Source organism: Octodon degus, unplaced genomic scaffold (genome assembly GCF_000260255.1).
Source record: "Octodon degus isolate 3935 unplaced genomic scaffold, OctDeg1.0 scaffold00079, whole genome shotgun sequence".
NCBI lineage: Eukaryota > Metazoa > Chordata > Mammalia > Rodentia > Octodontidae > Octodon > Octodon degus.
Genome location: NW_004524655.1, coordinates 9,182,678 through 9,200,678, shown reverse-complemented (window position 1 = coordinate 9,200,678; position 18,001 = coordinate 9,182,678). Strand labels below are relative to the sequence as shown.

The 18,001-nt window shown below is 46.9% G+C and overlaps 2 protein-coding genes and 1 long non-coding RNA gene across 8 annotated transcripts in view; 1 reads left to right on the top strand and 2 right to left on the bottom strand.

The window, feature by feature from the left end:
• Positions 1 to 537, bottom strand: part of LOC111818090 — a 19,573-nt gene extending 19,036 nt beyond the window's left edge. The window contains exon 1 of the long non-coding RNA XR_002822163.1: positions 4 to 537. This is a non-coding gene — a long non-coding RNA (uncharacterized LOC111818090). The remainder of the gene's footprint in view (positions 1 to 3) is intronic.
• Positions 1 to 13,530, top strand: part of Git2 (GIT ArfGAP 2) — a 55,809-nt gene extending 42,279 nt beyond the window's left edge. For all 6 annotated transcript variants that reach the window (XM_004636301.2, XM_004636303.2, XM_023721000.1 and 3 more), the window contains 4 exons: positions 3,869 to 3,951; positions 4,490 to 4,666; positions 9,576 to 9,639; positions 10,345 to 13,530. In XM_004636301.2, the coding sequence (XP_004636358.1) occupies positions 3,869 to 3,951; positions 4,490 to 4,666; positions 9,576 to 9,639; positions 10,345 to 10,557 (537 nt within the window). In that variant the 3' untranslated portion in view covers positions 10,558 to 13,530. The remainder of the gene's footprint in view (positions 1 to 3,868; positions 3,952 to 4,489; positions 4,667 to 9,575; positions 9,640 to 10,344) is intronic.
• Positions 8,713 to 18,001, bottom strand: part of Tchp (trichoplein keratin filament binding) — a 35,612-nt gene continuing 26,323 nt past the window's right edge. The window contains exons 14-15 of the transcript XR_002822162.1: positions 12,618 to 12,624; positions 8,713 to 8,754 (exon numbers count right to left, since the gene is read on the bottom strand). The gene's annotated coding sequence lies outside the window, so the exon portion shown is untranslated. The remainder of the gene's footprint in view (positions 8,755 to 12,617; positions 12,625 to 18,001) is intronic.

Below are 18,001 nucleotides of genomic sequence, written 5' to 3'. Positions count from 1 at the left end.
AACCAAACAAAAAACTGACATTGACCTATAATAATTTCATTCCAGTAAAACTAAGGGCAGCACAATAATAATGCAATATTTCATTTGAAATTTTGTTAATAAGAATCAAATAAACCTCTTTTGTCCCTTTTGCATTTTTAAAAAAATTAATAGTTTCAAAAAGCATTGCAAGGACTGCTTGCTGAAATAGTTTTATACAAAATTGACAGTAGAATCATTTAAACTGATCGTCCCTGGCCATCATGGTTTTAAAATTTTTATTGGCATATCTGTATTCAAAAATCATAGCAAAGCCATCAGATAAACTGAATGAACCAGCACCAGCTATACAATAACTTTTCTATTAACAGCTTTGGGAGCAGCACTTTTAACCAGTAACTCTTGGCTCTGCATGTTCACAGTAATTTTCATAAAATTAAACACTGACTTCATTGAAATTGTGAATGCTCTTGTTGACATCAATGTAGGACTCAATGTGTGAGTAGCCGATTTTCTGGGTGGTGGTGGCTGTACTCAGGGAACATTTCCTGAGTACTTGTGGGTTTAAATGAAATTTGGCATTTTTTTACATGAAATTGTTTAAATGAAATTTGGCATTTTTGTAATTGTTGTATCGCATTGGATTTGTAATCACTAAATTTACAACAAGGAAGAAGAAAAGATTGATTATAAAAATGTGGACTTTTCCAGGTTTAAATCTGTTTTCTAGATTTTCCCCCCAGCGGAGCAACTCTGGATGAACTTTCCAATATAATTGTTTAGGTGCAATTCTTTTACTATTTTTGTGTGTATGTATACACAAAGAAAATAAATGTAAAGATTAGTCAAACATTCCCTGTGAAAGGTAAGGAGGGCTGGGGAGGGGGTGTTTTGGTTTTCTGAGCTCCTACCTGTATGACCCTGATTTTGTGGCACTGGATATGGTATCCAGTCTAACCAGTAACCCATTGATTCTCTCGTAAAGCCAGATCAAAATTGGGCAGCAAGTGAAGCAAAACTACTTATAGGGAAGAGATGGACATAAAGGGATCTTAACTTTGTAGCTGGGCTGGGATGTACTTTCTTGGTAAAGCACTTGCCTAGTGTTCACAGGCCCTACGTTTGATCCTTAGCACGGGAGAAAGAAAGAATCCTTCTGCAGAAGTTAGCCTTATGAACTCCCTAGATGGCTCTTACCCAGTGCTTTCAATCTTTTGCTAGTTGAATTAGAGTACATAAGTTTAAGAGTTTATGGTGAGTTTTAGGATCCCAGAGCAAGAATCTTCTAGTGGGGTGAGTAGGAACTAAGCACATCTGAGTAGCAAATGGGAAGGGTCTCAGCAGACAGTATTTACCTAGGAGCAGAGAAAAGTAAGGCTGTGTGGCCGGCAAGCAAAATGTGGTGTAGTGGGACTGGCCAGGATTATCAGCAGTGAGCAAATAATCAGGCCTTATGTAGTTGTCTTTCATCTGACTTACTCTGAAGTAGCCATTCTTTTGGGTAAAATTAGGATGTCTCCATGTTTTGCTATTTGTTTCTGAGGTGATTTTGTTTTGTTTTGTTTTGGGTGGAACCAGGGATTGAACTCAGGCCCTTGCGCTTGCCAGGCAAGCACTTATTCTACTGAGCCATCTCCCTGGCCCTGTGTCTCCATGTTTTGGAGCAAAGCTCTTAACTTACAGTTAGCTTAGCCTCATTGTACTACACCATCAGTAAAGGTTCTTAGTCACATATTTTGACCAAGTTGGATTAAATTCAAGGTATAGGGCTAGAAATAGCTCTTGTATTTTACAAGGTACTACAAGGTAATCAAATCGACTCACACCAATTTCTGTTCCAGATGAAAAAATTCTCAAAATATTATGTATAGGGTTAGGGAGATAGCTCGGTGGTCTAAGCACCTCCCTGGCAAGAGCAAAGACCCAGGTGTGATCCCCTGTGCTGCATACCATGCTGGCCCTGGAACCCTGGGCACGCCTTGCCCGCCATGGAAACTGGGCATGGTGGCACATGCCTGTAATCTCAGTGCTGGGGAGGCTGAGACTAGAGGATTGCTACAAATCTGAGCTCCATAGTGAGACCCTGTACCAAATTTGTAAGGTTTTTTTTTTTTTGTTTTTTTTTTTGCGGAACCAGGGATTGAACTCAGGCCCTTGCGCTTGCCAGGGAAGTGCTTATTCCACTGAGCCGTCTCCTCAGTAAAGATTAAAAAAAAAAAAATTAAAAGATTAACTTTAGGGCTGGAGAGATGGCTCAGTGGTCTAAAGCACCTACTTGAAACAAGCTTGGCAAAGCACAGGGACCGTGGTTCGATCCCCAGCACCACATGCCAGCCAGACCCGCCCCCTGGTGGGCTGAGCTGGCCACACACACACACACACACACACACACACACACACACACAATAAATAAATGTAATAAATAAAAATAAATAAATATTTAAAAAAAGATTAACTTTAAAAAAATATGTGTAAAATAGTTACCAAGAGGACGTAGTTTTCACAAAACATTCAGAGCTAACATAGTGGAGTGGAGTGAAGCTAACATAACAAGTGTCATACTTTTTTTTCTTTTTTCCTAGACAGAGTCTTATCATATAGTTCAAGCAGGTCTTGAACTCACCATGTAGCCCATACTGGCCTCAAACACCTGGCAGCCTTCTTGCCTCAGCCTGCTGGGATTATAGGCATGCACCACCATGCCCAGCCTAACATAGCCCCAGAAATACAGTTCCCTTCACGTTTTGTTACCCTGGGCAGCTCAGGTTTAGCAGTGCTGCCATTTGCTCAAAATATTTTTAGGACTCCTCATTTACATCTATATTCCATTTTTAAAATCTCCACAGTTGTACCAGATCCCTATTTTATAAGAGGTAGGTATTTTGGGAAGCAGATACAAGTGGTTTGACACTGAGTATCAATCCAGGTTAATCCATTTTGGTTCACAAACAACATATAGCTACTTACACCAATAGTGTAAGTTTTTCCCAGTGTTTCCTAAGAGCATCTCTGAAGGCGTTTTCAGCCACTTGTGCCTTGAATGGCAGCAGTCATCTAGGCCCCAGCCAGCTATGAAACACTGGAGACACCTGAAGAGGAGACAGGGGCCTGGGTTCTTCTGTTTTTCCAGAGATGTGTCCTTAGGTGGACACCTTGCCTTTTTGGGGGGGTTGTGGGGGGGCCTGGCAGTGGTACCAGAGATCAAACTCTGGACCTTGCAGGCAAGCACTTATTCCACTGAGCTATCTCCCCAGCCTTATACCTCACTTTTTTGGCCCTTCATTTTCTTGTCTGGTACTAATCCAGGTAATCTGCAGGTAGCTTTCAGCACTGAATGTCAGTGGTCATATAAGTGCTGGGGTGTCTGCTCAACCCCTCTCCTGCATACTGGGGAGTGCATTCAGCCTTGCATGTGCTAAACAAGCTGTCTGCCACTGAGCTACACTCCCAGCCCCTTTTTAAAATATTTTATTTTGTGACAGGTTTTGTTGTTGCCTAGGCTGGTCTTGAATTTGAGATCCTCCTGCTTCAGCCTACTGAAAGGCTTGGATCACAGGCATGCATCACCATGTCTGCTTATTTACCTGGGTCTCATTCTCTTAGAAATTCCATATTCTTAGAAATTCCATATTCTTTTGAGAGCTAAATGAGACAACCTTGCATGTCTTGTTGGCGTCTTGTTGGTACCAAGGATCTGTTTATGCCCACTAAGCTCAGAAGAAAGCAGTGCAGAAAGAAGCTATTGTGGTTGCACTGTTCATCTTCTACTAAATTTTCTGTAAAGGATTGGCTCCTATCCCAACCGAGACCTGGGTGCCCAACAGGTGATGCTTCCCTAAAGAAGCATCTTGTGTTCTAAACTAATGGGATCCCCTTCTCTTGCTTGTAGGCTTCCAGGCTAGAGAAACAGAACAGCACCCCTGAGAGTGACTATGACAATACTCCCAATGACATGGAGCCAGATGACATGGGGTAGGTGCATGGGAAGAGTGCTGAGGGCCAGGGGACCCTTGACCCTATTTCAGACCTATAAGGTCTTGCAATATTCAGGCATATGTTTGTAGTTCCCAAGCCTTCGCAACTGACATTATTGCCGCGTGGCTTCTTGTCCTTTTGCCAGCAGGTTAAACATGTTCCTCAGCACTGGTGCTGTACTTAAAAATCAGTATTTTATTTCAAAGTGAAGTTGACACTAGTTTGAATTCCATTTGTATCCCCAAGGGATTATCTCCACTTAAGATGGCCTTATTATGCCACATCCTTCGCACTCCACTCACTCCTTTTCCTCTTCATCCTTTCTGTGAGTGCCCTCCCTTCCAGCCCCAGGACAGTGTGAGAAAGCCTCGGGGTGTGCTGTAGCTGCCTGTTGATGAAGCTTGGCCTTGCCTTGAGTTTCCTGCTAGACCGGATAAGGAAGCCACACAGCCAGCCAGTGCAGCAGATGTGGCTCCTAGAAACCAGAGAAGCTCCCAGCACCTGCCACATTCAGCCACTTCTCTACCGTTCACAGCTCAGGCCGAAAGGGCAGGCAGAGGAGTATGGTGTGGCCAGCAGACAGCTTAGTGTCTGATGCAACAGAACCCCATGCGTCACTCCCCAGCACTGAGGACGTCATCCGGAAGACTGAACAAATCACCAAAAACATACAGGAGCTCTTAAGAGCAGCCCAGGAAAATAAACATGACAGGTAAGGGGCTGTGGTCCTGTGCTGGGAGAACATGTCCTGCTGCGACAGGGACACTGCAGGTTCCCAGTGGCACTTGTTTCTAATTTGTTGGCTTTTAGGGAGAGGAAAACTTAAAAACAAACATACAAGCTTAGTTTTACTTGTTTGGGGGTTTTGCACAGTGTATTTGTTTTTCTCTGTTGTGTTCGGAAGCTCTCTGATATGCCTGGAAATAATACTGCAGTGCATTCAGGGTGTGACAATCCTCGTTCTCAGCAAAGAGGGAAAGAAGCTTCCTCACAACTTGGGGGTGATCCTTCTGGCCACCACAGCTGCCAGAGTCACTAGCAATACAGTTGCTGAGGCAGAAGACATCCTGCAAGGAACCCAGTTCCCTGTTGCCCGTCTTCCTTGTGTGTGCGTGCAGGCATGCATGTATAAACTTCTAAGATTCTCAGCTGTGAAGGGAAAGTCTGATCCCTGGAGCAGAAGTATAGCCCACAGTGCTTTCTTACTGAAAGGAAGGGACTAGATCTTACTGTACTGATCCTTTGTTCTGGGAGAAGTCTGGTAAGTTGTGAAATGTTCTGCAGGATGTTCTGATTTCCCACGGCGGGCCGGACATAGGCATACTCATAAAACATTGTTTACCGCCACCCCTTTGGGCTTGAAGAAGCAGGAGTTGTTCGTTGCCAAGAATAACACCACATATTAGGTCAGCAAAGCTGAGGAGCTCAGGGAGGAGCTGCACGTTTTGTGCAGACAGAAGGCCTTCTAGGAACACGGTACTGCTTTCTCTCTTGACTCCACACTCTGCTTCATAATGATGCAGCCGTGTCCAGCATTGGTGATACGTGCCTGAAATCCCAGCTGCTCAAGATACTGAAGCAGGAGGGTCATAAGTTCAAGCCCAGCATGGGCAAGTTAGCAGCTTTTTGAGAGCCTGCCTCAAGAAGGAAAGGGCTTGAGGATGCAGCTCAGTGGTACAAAGCTTGTCAAGCATGTATGAGGCCCTGGCTTCAGTCTGCAGTTACACAAGGAGAAAAAGGATGCATCCATGCCTGGAGTTCTCTGTATTCCTGATGCTGCTGTGCCATCCCTCCATCTGTACCTTTTTTTCGTATTTTTACCGCTCTTGTTTGTTCCAGTATAATTTCCCACCATAAGGAGAATATTGTGTTTTCTTTGAAAAATAAGTCTTAGACTGGGCATGGTGGCACACGCCTATAATCCCAGCACTTAGGAGACTAAAAAACAGGAGGACCACTATGAGTCCGATCTGTGTAGTGAAACCCTATACTAAATACATAAAAACAGAAAGAAAGTCTTTGTGGATAGACTGCTGGAAGCACCTCAAAGAAAAGAAGAGCCTGCACAATTCCACTGCCTCTTTTTGCAGGATGTTTGTAGCTATTGCCCTTCTTAATTGCCTAGCCATTCTCTTTCTGCCAGGCTCTTGCACTTCACATCTTGTGAGCACCTAGTACCTGTGTCCAGGGCCACTGCTGTGGCAGTGGGTGACCCATACCTTACTATACAGAGTGAAGTGTCCCATAGCTTTCCACAGTAGGGTTTTGACAGTGTTTTGAATAATCTTGATGCAAGGATAATTCCCTCCTGTGTGAGTTCTAATTGCTCACCCCATTTATCAGTGTGCTCAAATCTATTTATTTACTTAATTACTAATTTATTGAGACAGAGTCTCACTGTACACAGTTTACTGTGGCCTTGTGCTCTTTATAGCCCAGGCTGATCTTGAACTCACAATGATCCTCCTGCCTCAGCCTCTTGAGAGTTGGGATTACAGGCATGCACCACCACTCCCGGCTTCGAATTTTCTTTTCTGCCAGTTCAGAGGTACAGTGCTGGTATTTCATACCAAAAATGTGCTTACGCTGTATTGCTTTCTCTGGTAGTTGTCAAAAATACAAATATTTATCCCGACACTATTTGTAGCTTAAAAGATTGCAATATGGCGTTTGGCTCAACTTGAGAAGAGTCATTTCTTCCCAAGATGCAAAAATCCACTTAGCACATTAAGTGATCTGATTTATTTCTTTAAGCCAATGAGGGAATGATGCAGAGATTCTGATCACTAGCTTATGCTTCTGGTTTAAAACCAGAATTGGCCTAAGGAATTTATATGTTATACACTGTTCAACTTCTATTAGAATCTCTTGACTACTTATACATCCAAGATGCTTTCCCTTACAGTCTTGCATTGTACTCATGAAAGCCTGGCTCGTGTCTCCTGTTTTCTATTTTTGTTGATCAGTTGCTCAAGTGCATCTTAGGTCGAACTGTAGTCCATGCAGGCACTTCAAGGCATGGTCCAGGTTCTCTGAGCCCAGAAAGCGCCCCTCAGCCCCTGGCCTTCCTGCAGTCCCTTTTCCTCCTCTGCCTCCTCCTCCTCCTCCTTGCTTCAGGGCTCACAACACATTAGGCACACACGCTTTATTTGGTGCATGGTGCCAACTTGAAGTTGTGGGCTCAGACTTGTTTTGACAGAGGAGGAGACCTCACTTATCTGCACATGCTTTCTTTCTTTCTTTTTTTTTTTTTTTTTTTGGCTTATCCAGAACTTCCCAAAATAGGTGGTAAGGAGTAAACTTTCAAGAGGTGGCCTTAGGGAAAATTCCTTCTCTATCTAGTGGACCACGGGTGAGTTGCATTTCCCAAAGTGAAACTGTAACCACCAAAATAAAATACAGTATGAAACTCCTAGGCACGGCTCTCAGCTGCTGTGATATTACTAGGAACAAGTGATTGCTGTGAACATGGTCCTTCCTTCTTTCTGAGGGTCTGTACTAGGTGGCCTTCTGTCCCTTCACAGCTGTAAGTCTCTTTTTGTACATTGACATTGTGGCTTAGTGTGTTGTATTGGGTTCTAATTGCTCACAAAAGTAGAAGTTGGGATTTCCCATTTGAAGGCATTTTTAGATAATTATAAACTGTTTTCTTGCAACGTAATGGCTTAATTAAAATATAGGCAATAGTAAAATAGTTTTGATACTCAATTTCCTATAAAGTACAGTGATCGCTTATGGTAATCTTTATTCAGAACCCCACTACATGGTTTAAAAAACAGAATAAAAATGTTCCTTGAGGGATTTAAGTCTATGATGGATGCTGAATGGAATCTGGTTAGAAGGAACAATTTAAAACACAGCCACATGGGTTCTTGTGTTGGGGCAGACCTACAGTGTTCGCAGCACCATTTCCTAACATGCTACCTGCTTTCCCACATCCTGGGCTATGGGTTAGTCCTGAGTACAAAGCCCAGGCTTGGCAGCAATTTTATATCTAAGAACCATCACTTGATACCATCATCTGATTGTGTTTTTTATGGTGCTGGGGATTAAATGCCTTACTCATGCTGAGCACTTGCTGTGCTCCAGAGCCACACCCCTCCAGCTGTCTCTGTGCCCTTCATACTCAGGATGAAAAGCTAACATTTTTAAGGATGAGGAAACTTGGCTCATTCTTTGTCAGTTCTAAGAATAAAAATCCTGAGTAAAGCAAATTAGTGTGTGTGTGTGTGTCTGTCTGTCTGTCTGTCTCTCTCTCTCTCTCTCTCTCTCTCTCTCTCTCTTTCTCTCTTTTCTTTCTTTATTTTTCTTTCTTATTTTTGTATTTAGTACAGGGTCTCACTACACAGATCGGACTTGTAGTGATCCTCCTGTTTTCAGTCTCCTAAGCACTGGGATTACAGGTGCACGCCACCACGCCCAGTCTTCTTTACTTTATTTTGGAGACAGGGTCTCACTCTGCAGCTCGGGCTGGACTTGAGCTTACTTTGTAGCCCTGGCTGGTCTTGAACTCATAACAGTCCTCCTGCCTCAGCTTCCCAAGTGTTGGGGTAACAGGCATGCACCACTACACCTGGCTTTTAATAAAACCAATCATAATTCTGTTGTCTGTCGTCTCAGGAAGCCAGATGACCACTCTTGGGAGAAAAGAGGCTTGCTATATAAAGAGATGTCAATCTGTGGCCATCACGTGTCGGCTCAGCCACCCTCTTACATTTTGAGACTGGGGCATGTCTTCTCTGGGTCACTTTTCTCATTTGAAAAATGGTTGTGGTAGGGCTGGAGAGATGGCTCAGTGGTCTAAAGCACCTACTTAGAACAAGCTTAGCAAAAGCATCAGGGACCGCGGTTCAATCCCCCAGCACCACATGCCAGCCAGCCCTGCCCCCTGGTGGACTGAGCTGGCCTCTCTCTCTCTCTCTTGTGGTAATAGTCCAACCTCACAGGGCCATAGAGATGTTAAGTGAGTCTCTAAAGGTGCATCATGTGGGGGGCCTGCAAGTCCAAGTGGCCTGGAAGGAAGGATTTAGGTTTGTTTTCTTAGAGCTCCTCAACATGAAAGAAGGTGCTGTTAGCATGTCACATATACATGTTGGCTTTGTGACAAAGTACATAGGTGTCTGAATGAACATGGGAAACAGACCCCAGTGTTCTCAGTTTGCACAAGATTTTGGTTCCCCCACATTTCACATGAATTGAATGAAAAGAATTTAGAAGGGTTGGTGAAGTGACACCAAGGTATTAAAAGTATAGATTCCAGTCCTAATTTCAAGGAGTTTTTTTTCAGCCCTTCATTTTTCACTTTTGTAGGCTTTGGCATGGAAATCCTTGTTTTTCTTTCTGGAAATTAGGGAGATGAAATGTGAGACAGGAGTGACTGACCTGAGGAGCCGCGAATGTCTGTGGACCGTTCTGTGGCCTCGCCCAGTTACTAGGAAATGTTGGCACATTTCATGTATGGAGATGGCTTTTACCAGGTTGCACCTTCAGGAGAGAACGGGGACCCTGCTTCATAACTGTATGCTTTCTCTTGGTGTGTGATAGATGGTGGGCAGACTGTAGCCCATGCCTCTTCGTTAAAAGAATGCCTGTCTTTGAACAACCGCTTCCATATTTTGCAGTTACATTCCCTGCTCGGAGAGGATACATGTAGCTGTTACAGAGATGGCAGCATTATTCCCCAAAGTAAGTTACCCCAGACTCACTTTCTTGAATTATATTAACTATTTACAGCATGTAGTTTTCAATAGGCAATCATATAAGGCATGGAAATAGTTCTGTTGTACATGAGTATTGACTTTAATAAGAAAAGAAAGGCCAGGAGAGATGGTTGACATGTCTGGTCTACATGGTAAGACTCTCTCCCAAACCTAGGAAATAATTATAAAAAGATGGGTATGCCAATCGAATAATAAAGGCAAAACATCAATAGAAAAAGATTGTATCTGACATATGTAACCTACATGGGTTAGTATTTTTAAAAACCACCCCAAAATAAAGAGCACATAGGGCCAGCGAGATAGCTTAGCGGTCTAAAGCACCTGCTTAGGCAAACTTAAGCAAAGTGCAGGGACGGCAGTTCAATTCCTGGCACCACATGCCACGCCAGCCCCACCCCAAGGGTGGGCTGAGCTGGTCACAAAAAAAAAGAGCACATAGTGCTGAATTGCCCTGCGTGTGCTTCTCCCTGCAAGTGCAAGCATTTCCACATCTCTCCTACCGTGGGCTGCAGAGCACTCCCTGGTTAACACGCCCCCATTGAAAACATGTGGAACAGAAATGCCTCTGGCTATGCAGAACAGCTTGTGTTGCTTTCGGGGGCATGCTTGTCCCTTGCTGCTGGGTGTTCCCCTTGCAGCCCATGACGGACAGCTGTGTTTTTGTGTTTAGAAACCCAAGTCTGACATGGTGAGGACTTCCCTTCGTTTACTGACATCCAGTGCCTACCGGCTGCAGTCAGAGTGCAAGAAGGCCCTCCCGGGGGACTCCGGCTCACCCACTGACGTCCAGCTGGTCACACAACAGGTCATCCAGTGTGCGTACGACATTGCCAAGGCCGCCAAGCAGCTGGTCACCATCACCACCAAAGAGAACAACAACTGAACAGCGGAGTGCTGGCCGTCTGCTTTCTGGGCTTTTTAAAGTCTGCTTTCAAATTTAGACATGGAACTCTTCAGATTTTTACAAAAACATTTAATGAGAATTTAAAACTTTTTAAAAGAAAACTCAGTATTATTTTTGCATGTTTTCTAACAAATTTTTGACTATTAATTTAACCAACTTGCCTTATTTTGTGCCTGTTTACCAGTTCAGTAGTTTCTGACATCCTGTTGTGTTGTCTGCAACTGTTGAGGTCACAATCGTACACACCCGAAAGTTGTTCCCTTGCTCGAAGTGGGTTCAAACTTTTCCATCTCTTAAAACTTCCTGCTTATGGATAAAAGTATAAATGAGATATTTTAGTAAAACATTTTCTTGAGAGAGTTGGATTTAAAAAAAAAAAATCAACATTACCTGTTCCCTACAAAGCTTTGTGCAATAAGTAAATTTTTCAGCCTGCAAAATCTCTTCAGTTTGGGGTATCTCCAAGCATGTATGCAGAGAAACGACTTTGCCATTTTCTGAAAACTAGTGTAACAGCCTCTCGGAGGAAACAGTGAATTGCTCTATTTCTCATTGTTCTATCATGTTAAATGTTCCGGTTTTTTATCTCAATTTTCTGCTTCTGTTTTACTATCGTCTTGAAGTCTCGGAAAGATTCATCCTCCACGTCATGTCCCATTTACCACAGTTAAGGGTAGGAGCACACCTGTCGTCCGTCACCCATTGTCAAGCACTCTGCCTTACCCGCTAAGCTGGACAGTCCATCTAGAACATGCAGCAGAGAGAAGCCTCAGTCTGAGCAGCCATGACTGACCTTGTGTCATTTGGGCACCACTGCCAGGAACTGACACTGCGCTGTACCTCTCCTCCACAACTCAGTTATTCCTTTAACCACTGACAGCTTCCTCAGAGGAGCTGCTTCGCATGTCCTGTCATCCATAGGACTTCTAAGGTAAGATGTAAATAGTCATCTTAGCTCCTCCCCCTTACCCTGCTGGTACTTAGCAATTAGACATGAGAGTTCTTTCCAGAACTCCACGGACACTGCCTACCTGACCATAACTGTCCCAAAGCTCGGAAAGAGTAGAGCTCAAAATCGAGAACACGCTGAGGCTGTGTTTTAAATTACTCAGAAGCCCTTTCTTGTGCTGTTAGAGCCCAGTCCTGTCCTGCTTGTTGCTGGGGCCTTGTGTGCGGCAGCTCAGTCCCTGACCTGATGGAGCCAGTGGGGCGCTATGAAGAGATCCTGGTGTGCAGCAGGGGGCACAAGTACGGCCAGCTGAGGAGCCCTGGCCACCTATCATGAACAACAGTTTCCTCACTCCACTCATGTTGCCATTGGAAAGGAGGACTTGGGCTGCCAAAATTTTTATTTTTTTTCCCAAGGAAGGGCACCAGAAATCTGGAGTTTTTTGGCGTCACCACTCTAATTATATGTTGGCATGTTCATGGAAACTGCATGGGACTGTGATCTCCAAGCTGCCACTCGCCGCTCCCCCCAGGGCCTGTACTGTGCAGCATGAGGGCCTCACTTCCCCAGCCAGATTGCGTTCATCCTAAGCAAGACCTGGCAGACTGCCGTCTACCCTCTGTTAAGTCGCCATCAGCCTGCTTTTTACCCATATATTCTGTCTCACAGTCATTAATGAAGAAGTCAAAATGATCAAAGTAAAGGTCACCTCGGCATGTGCTGACCAAGCCTCTGTCTTCACCAACTTACTTACTAGGTCATGGTGTGTGCCTGTCTGGGCTCGCTACACATTGAGGGGCATGGGACAAGGGTCCACGTCTCCAGCAGACTCAGCCACTGACGTGTCCGCGCAGGCCTAAGTGCTTCATTCCTGTCAGAAGCTCAGGAGATAGATGCCTTCTAGAAGGGGCCTCTTACCTTCAGCTCAAGCACTGCCAGACACCTTGGTCTGCATGCTTCGTGGACTCACCTGTCCCCCCTCTTCCTTGCGAACATCTACCCTCTGTCAGGCTCCCCAAGGTCCTTGGGAAAGGCCCAGTGGTGATCCTGAGCCTGTGCCCCTGGCCTCCCAGAGAAGACAGACCTCCACAGAGGCTCTGGGAAGGGAGTTGTCAGCAGTACACCCAAGTGCCTGCAGCAGAGGACGTGCTCTTCATGCCCCTTCACAAAGTCAAGGAATGTAGGGACCAACAAAGTATTTGCAGCTGTGAGAACACCACAGAAGAGTTTGAACCTGCAGTGCCAAACTCAGACAGGAGTTCCAGGTGGAGCAGTGGCAGTGGGAGGGCCACATGTCTGCATATTTCCATAGCCTCGCCCACCCGAGACCTGTTGTCGGAGTTCCCTGATCCTGTGGGCCGGTCCCGCCTCCTCTGCATGCTTGCTCCGGCCCCTTTTGCACATGGGTCCCCTTGCCCTGCACAGGCTACCTCCTTAGCCTGTGTTTTCACCCTTTCTTCCCTGAAACTGATGAGACAGAGGTGCACTTTATGAGCCGGCACTTGGCTAAGCAGAGAGAAGCAGCTCTACCCCTGAGCTCCTGGGCACAGAGCTCATCTTCCACTTGGGAGTGCAGATAGTTCTTACTTGCCAAAGAACAATGCGTTGGGCCCAAAGATCAAGGGCAGCGTTTCATGAAATTGGAACTAGAAACGCACAACTCGGCCGCTTCCTGGGTCCTTGACTCAGCACCGCGAGTCCTTGATCAACAGCGAAGCTGCATGTTTTTTATCCTCAGCGGTCCCTGTGAGCTTCTGACAGCCCGCTTTCATTCCTTCCTCGTCCTAGTAGAAGGTCGCCCTTGTTCTTACACAGAAAATGCTGCATAGGAAAAATGAGATGCCTTTTATTCAAATGTGTTTTATGCGTGTCACTCATTCTGTACGTATTTCTCACCTTTATTGTACATCCTGTTCCTGTAATTATTGGCCCCTTCACATGTTGTAAACTCGTTTTGGATTTTGTGCCTGCTAGTTATGCAATAAACAGGCTCTGTACGTGTCTGTAGCCGTGCTCTGCTTCCTGCCCGTTGACTGATGCTTCCCGAACTCTGCAGAAGCACAGAGACCATTTGTCTTCACAGAGCACCATTTTTAATGTCAGTGTCTGCCTTGCTCCCTCCCTTGGGGCTTTGTCAGCTGTGTGGTAATGACCACCAGGTTTTTCTTTCTCTGAATTTAGCACATAGGGTTTTTTTGTTTTTTGTTTTTTGAGACTGGGTCTCACTGTGCAGTTCAGGCTGGCCTTAAGCTTACTTTGTAGCCCAGGCTGGTCTCCAACTTGTAAGGATCCTCCTGCCTCAGCCTCCTGAGTGCTGGGATGACAGACATGCACCACCACACCCAGCTCCTTAGATTTCTTTAAAGAAATCCTGCATCACTGTCCTTAGTCTCTTTCTCCCCCCTTTTTTTTCCTTTGGGACGAAGACCCACTGTGCTCCCCAAGCTGGCCTTGAATTCCTAGGCTCAAGAGGTCTCTGTTCTTCAGCCTCCTGAGGAGCTGGGACTACACATACAGACTAGTTCTTTGTATCTTACTTCTGAGATTTAGTTCGTAGGTCAGCCAAAGCTGGCCCGGCGCAGATGCCTTCTACTCTTCTAACATTCCTAACGGGCACTTAGGTCATTGGATTACGTCTGTCTCTTCAGACCGCCCAGCTACTTCCATGAACTTCTAGAGAGAGGCCCATGGGACTGATTCCCATGGAACTAGTACAGATCTCCACCTGCGTTCCTCAGGGCCACCCAGTCACCTGCAATTGTCCTCTGGAGAGGTAGCTTGGGTTTGTCCTTCCAGATGCAGGACAGGAGGGAGAGGACCTGACCATCTTGGGAACCTTTCTAAACGAGAAGTCTGCAAAAGCTAGCACATCCTCACTGTCCAGTCGTGCCGCTGAGGGAGGGCCCAGAACTGGCAGGCAGGATGGCAGCTCCTGCCCGGGGCCACCCCCTGTGGAAAGGCTCCCCAGGAGTCTTACAGGGCTGGCTGAGCACTTGCAGCAGCTGGGGGGCCTGGGATGGGCATTCCTGTCACTCCCAGTGCTACTGACATTCGGTGAGGGACCACGCTGAGGCTGCTGCAGTCACTGCCAGGCCCTTGCCACCACGTAGCACCCTGCCGTCTGTTTTATTATTTTACATATTTATTTTGTATGGGAGCTTGAACTCGGGGCCTTTGCTCAGAGCAACATCATTAATGCTTTAAATTACTGAGGCTAGGTTCAAATTTGTGATCCTCCCGCCTCAGCCTCCCCGCTGGCCAGGGGGTTACAGCTGTGCGCCACCACGCCTGGCTTTGCTGTCTGCTTTAAATGTTGTTTTTATAAATGCAGTTCCTCACTGGAATGTCCTGTCTTCCTCAGCACACCCTGGGAGGCAGGAGTGCACACTTCAGTGCCCATGGGGTGGGTGGGGGTGGACACAGCTGGGCTCACATGGGAGCTGCCTGTTGCTTTACTCTCCTACGCCTTACTTCCTTTAATCAGCCAAGTTATGGAACCAAGGACTCTAGGACCACATGGCTTATGTGGGACAGTGAAGCTGGCAGTGCTTGGTGGCCCTGCAGTGGCCTCAGAGGCCCATTCTGCTCAAGCCCAGAGGGCACAGGTGGGCAACACACTGTCAATTTGTGCCCAAGGCTTGGGGCCGCTCCAGTTGGGGGCAGTCTTGCTTTCCCTGGAGTTCCTTGTCCCTGGTCCTCTCCAGTATTGAGTGACCAACAGGAAGGACTAACCCAGCTCTTTGGTCCACGCTTCTCACGATGTTCCCACAGCAGCAGCAACATCACCTCACAGGGCTACACACTGGACACATCACCACACAGCAAGCTTGGTTCTGGACCATCTCAGGGACCTGTCACCTAGGAGCTGGTCCTGTGGTCCGTGGACTTGCTCCCCACCTCCATGTGGTAACCTTGGCCTCCTCTCAGCTGGAGTCCAGCTCTACCCTGCAGCCCAGCCACTCTGTGGGTACCTGTATCAGACAGCAAAGCGGGGCCCCTGGAGATTAAGGGCAACACAGACTTCCTCTCCCTCCTACCCGCCCCCACTTCCCTGTGCACACAGGGCCCTTGCTAAGCATACCACATCCCCAACTGCACCTCCTCTCAGGTCCCCACACTGTTCAGCCCCACTCAGAACTGAGCCCCACCCTCCCACCACCACCAATGTAAATTTCTGCTCCAAGGACCCGAGTACTTGATGGTTGTAGTTTGGGGCTTACAAAAGAATGAAGTTAATACAGGACACATTATTTATAGGATTATTTCATAATGTTCACCCAAAGAATCCAATGCAAAAGAGTGCAGGAGATCTATCCACACACTAGAGACCCAACGAATCCAGCTGAGGGCCTAGATCCTATGGCAGTGTCCTTCAGGGGTCCAGCTGAAGACCTAGGGCCATGCAGTGCCCCCGGCAGGTCCAGCTGGAGGCCAAGCGCTCGTCACAATGTCTCATACAGTCTGTTTCAGAGTCTGTGCTGGGAAGGCCGAAGGGTCAGTGGCGGAAGCTAGAAAGTCTGGCAGGGGGATGAAGGCTCTGCATTGGAGCTAGGAAGCAATACTCACAGTAAGGACCAGAGCTCCCCGGAAAGGAACCACAGCCATCCTCAGCGACAGCAATGCCCAAACTTCTGCAGTGATGAGAACAGCCAAGTTCATATCAGGAAAGCCGGTGTGATGAGCCCCTCCAGGAAACTCAACAGCACCGCCTCTTCCTCACCGGTCCTCTTTATGTTGCCCATGGTCCTCAGGTGGGCCTCCCACACCCAGCACCACATTGCTTCAGTTCAGCTGGGCGTTACAAAGGTGACCATCAGCTGTCAACCCACCACACTCCTCCAAAATCCTTCTTCTCCCCATCTCTCCCCTTCCTAACACCTTCTCCTCTTTGTCTTATATTTCTCTTCACCTGTGGTTCTGTCAGGGCCTGTAGGCCAGATCTCCACTTCCCTTTTCTTTCTTTCGTTCTTTCTTTTTTCTTTCTTTCTTTCTTTCTTCTTTCATTTTCTGGTACTGGGGATCAAATCAGGACACTGTGCTTGCCAGGCAGGCGCTTGTGCCACTGAGCTAGCTGCTTCTCTTTCAGAAACCCAACTAATTACCACTTGTCCGGCCTTGGCCCCTTTCTCAGTGTGGCCGTGTAAACCCTATCTCTCACCTGGAACACCTTACAGACAAGATTTGAAATCTACCTTGGTTTGCAGATCGCACCTTAGATGTCCAAACGCTGACATCTTTCTCTTACACTGTCTGTGCCCTGCTAGCCGGCCACTCGCAGGACCTCACCTTCAGTTCTTCCCCACTCCGGCCTGTTGCTTTCTAACTCCAGGGACTGGCTTAATGCCAACACCCACTATGTGCTGTTACTGGGCTAAAGGCTCAGCATGTTTTCCCCGGTTAGCAAAGCACACTCATAAAGTAGGAATTGAAACTGTCCCATTTTAACAGATGCAGAAGCTGAGGCTGGGCCGAGAACCCAGCATGGAGCAGCTCAGAGCAGGGAGCTGGTGCTCTCAGTCACAGGCTCTGCCGTGCCAGCAGATATCCGGGACAGCAGACCCCTGGAACCAGAAAGGGTGAGGAGTAACAGTGACCTTCACAGAGGTATAGCTGGGAGAGGCAGCAGAGGCTCAGTGGTTCCAAAATCCTTCACATTGCTGTCAGGGGAGTGTCAGAGCAAGCGAGGCAAGGTGCTAGTTTCTGTTCTTTTCTTTCTTTTTCTTTTTTCTTTTTTGGTGGAACCAGGGATTGAACTCAGGCCCTTCTGCTTGCCAGGGAAGCCCTTATTCCACTGCGCTGTCTCCCAAGCCCCAAGGTGCGGGTTTCTTCATAACCACTGCCTTCCCTCCCCTCCCTGGCGAGGTACTATTGGCTGTGGGGGCTCATGTTGCCTTGGGAAGATGCTTAAAGGAATTGGTCTGGGTGGCCAAGACTGGGTTTTATCTGCCAGTTCCTTATTTTTGCCACAAATATTTCTCATCTTTTCTGTTTGTTTCCAATTGAGGTATTCAGTGACAGCTGCACAGACAGACTCTTATCTCTCTAAGGAGGACACTGCCCAGTGGAAAGGAATGAGTCTAGGACCTCACAGAATCCACAGCGTCAAATTACAGAGCAGCCTGTGTCTGTGGCCCAGGGCAGGGGGCGCTTCCTCCAGGGTGCAGCCAGTCCAGAGGGTGGAGGAAGCCTCTGGCTCAGTAATAGAGAAGGCGTCGTGTAGCCCGAGTCTGACCTGTTCTCCCTCCACCAGTGGAACTCCTCCCCAGGCCCCTGGCAGTACACTGGATGATCCACACTAGTAGATGCTTTCCCGTGGGAAGGCCTCCTTGCAGGAATAATGGCTCTTTCTTAGCTCTACACTTTCTTGTCCCGTGTCCTCCCTTTTCAATTCTCTTTATTTTGTAGGTGAAAAACTGGTCCCAGGAGGGGTCACCCAGCTGCTATACAGAGGGCATTGGGACCAGAACTGGTCTC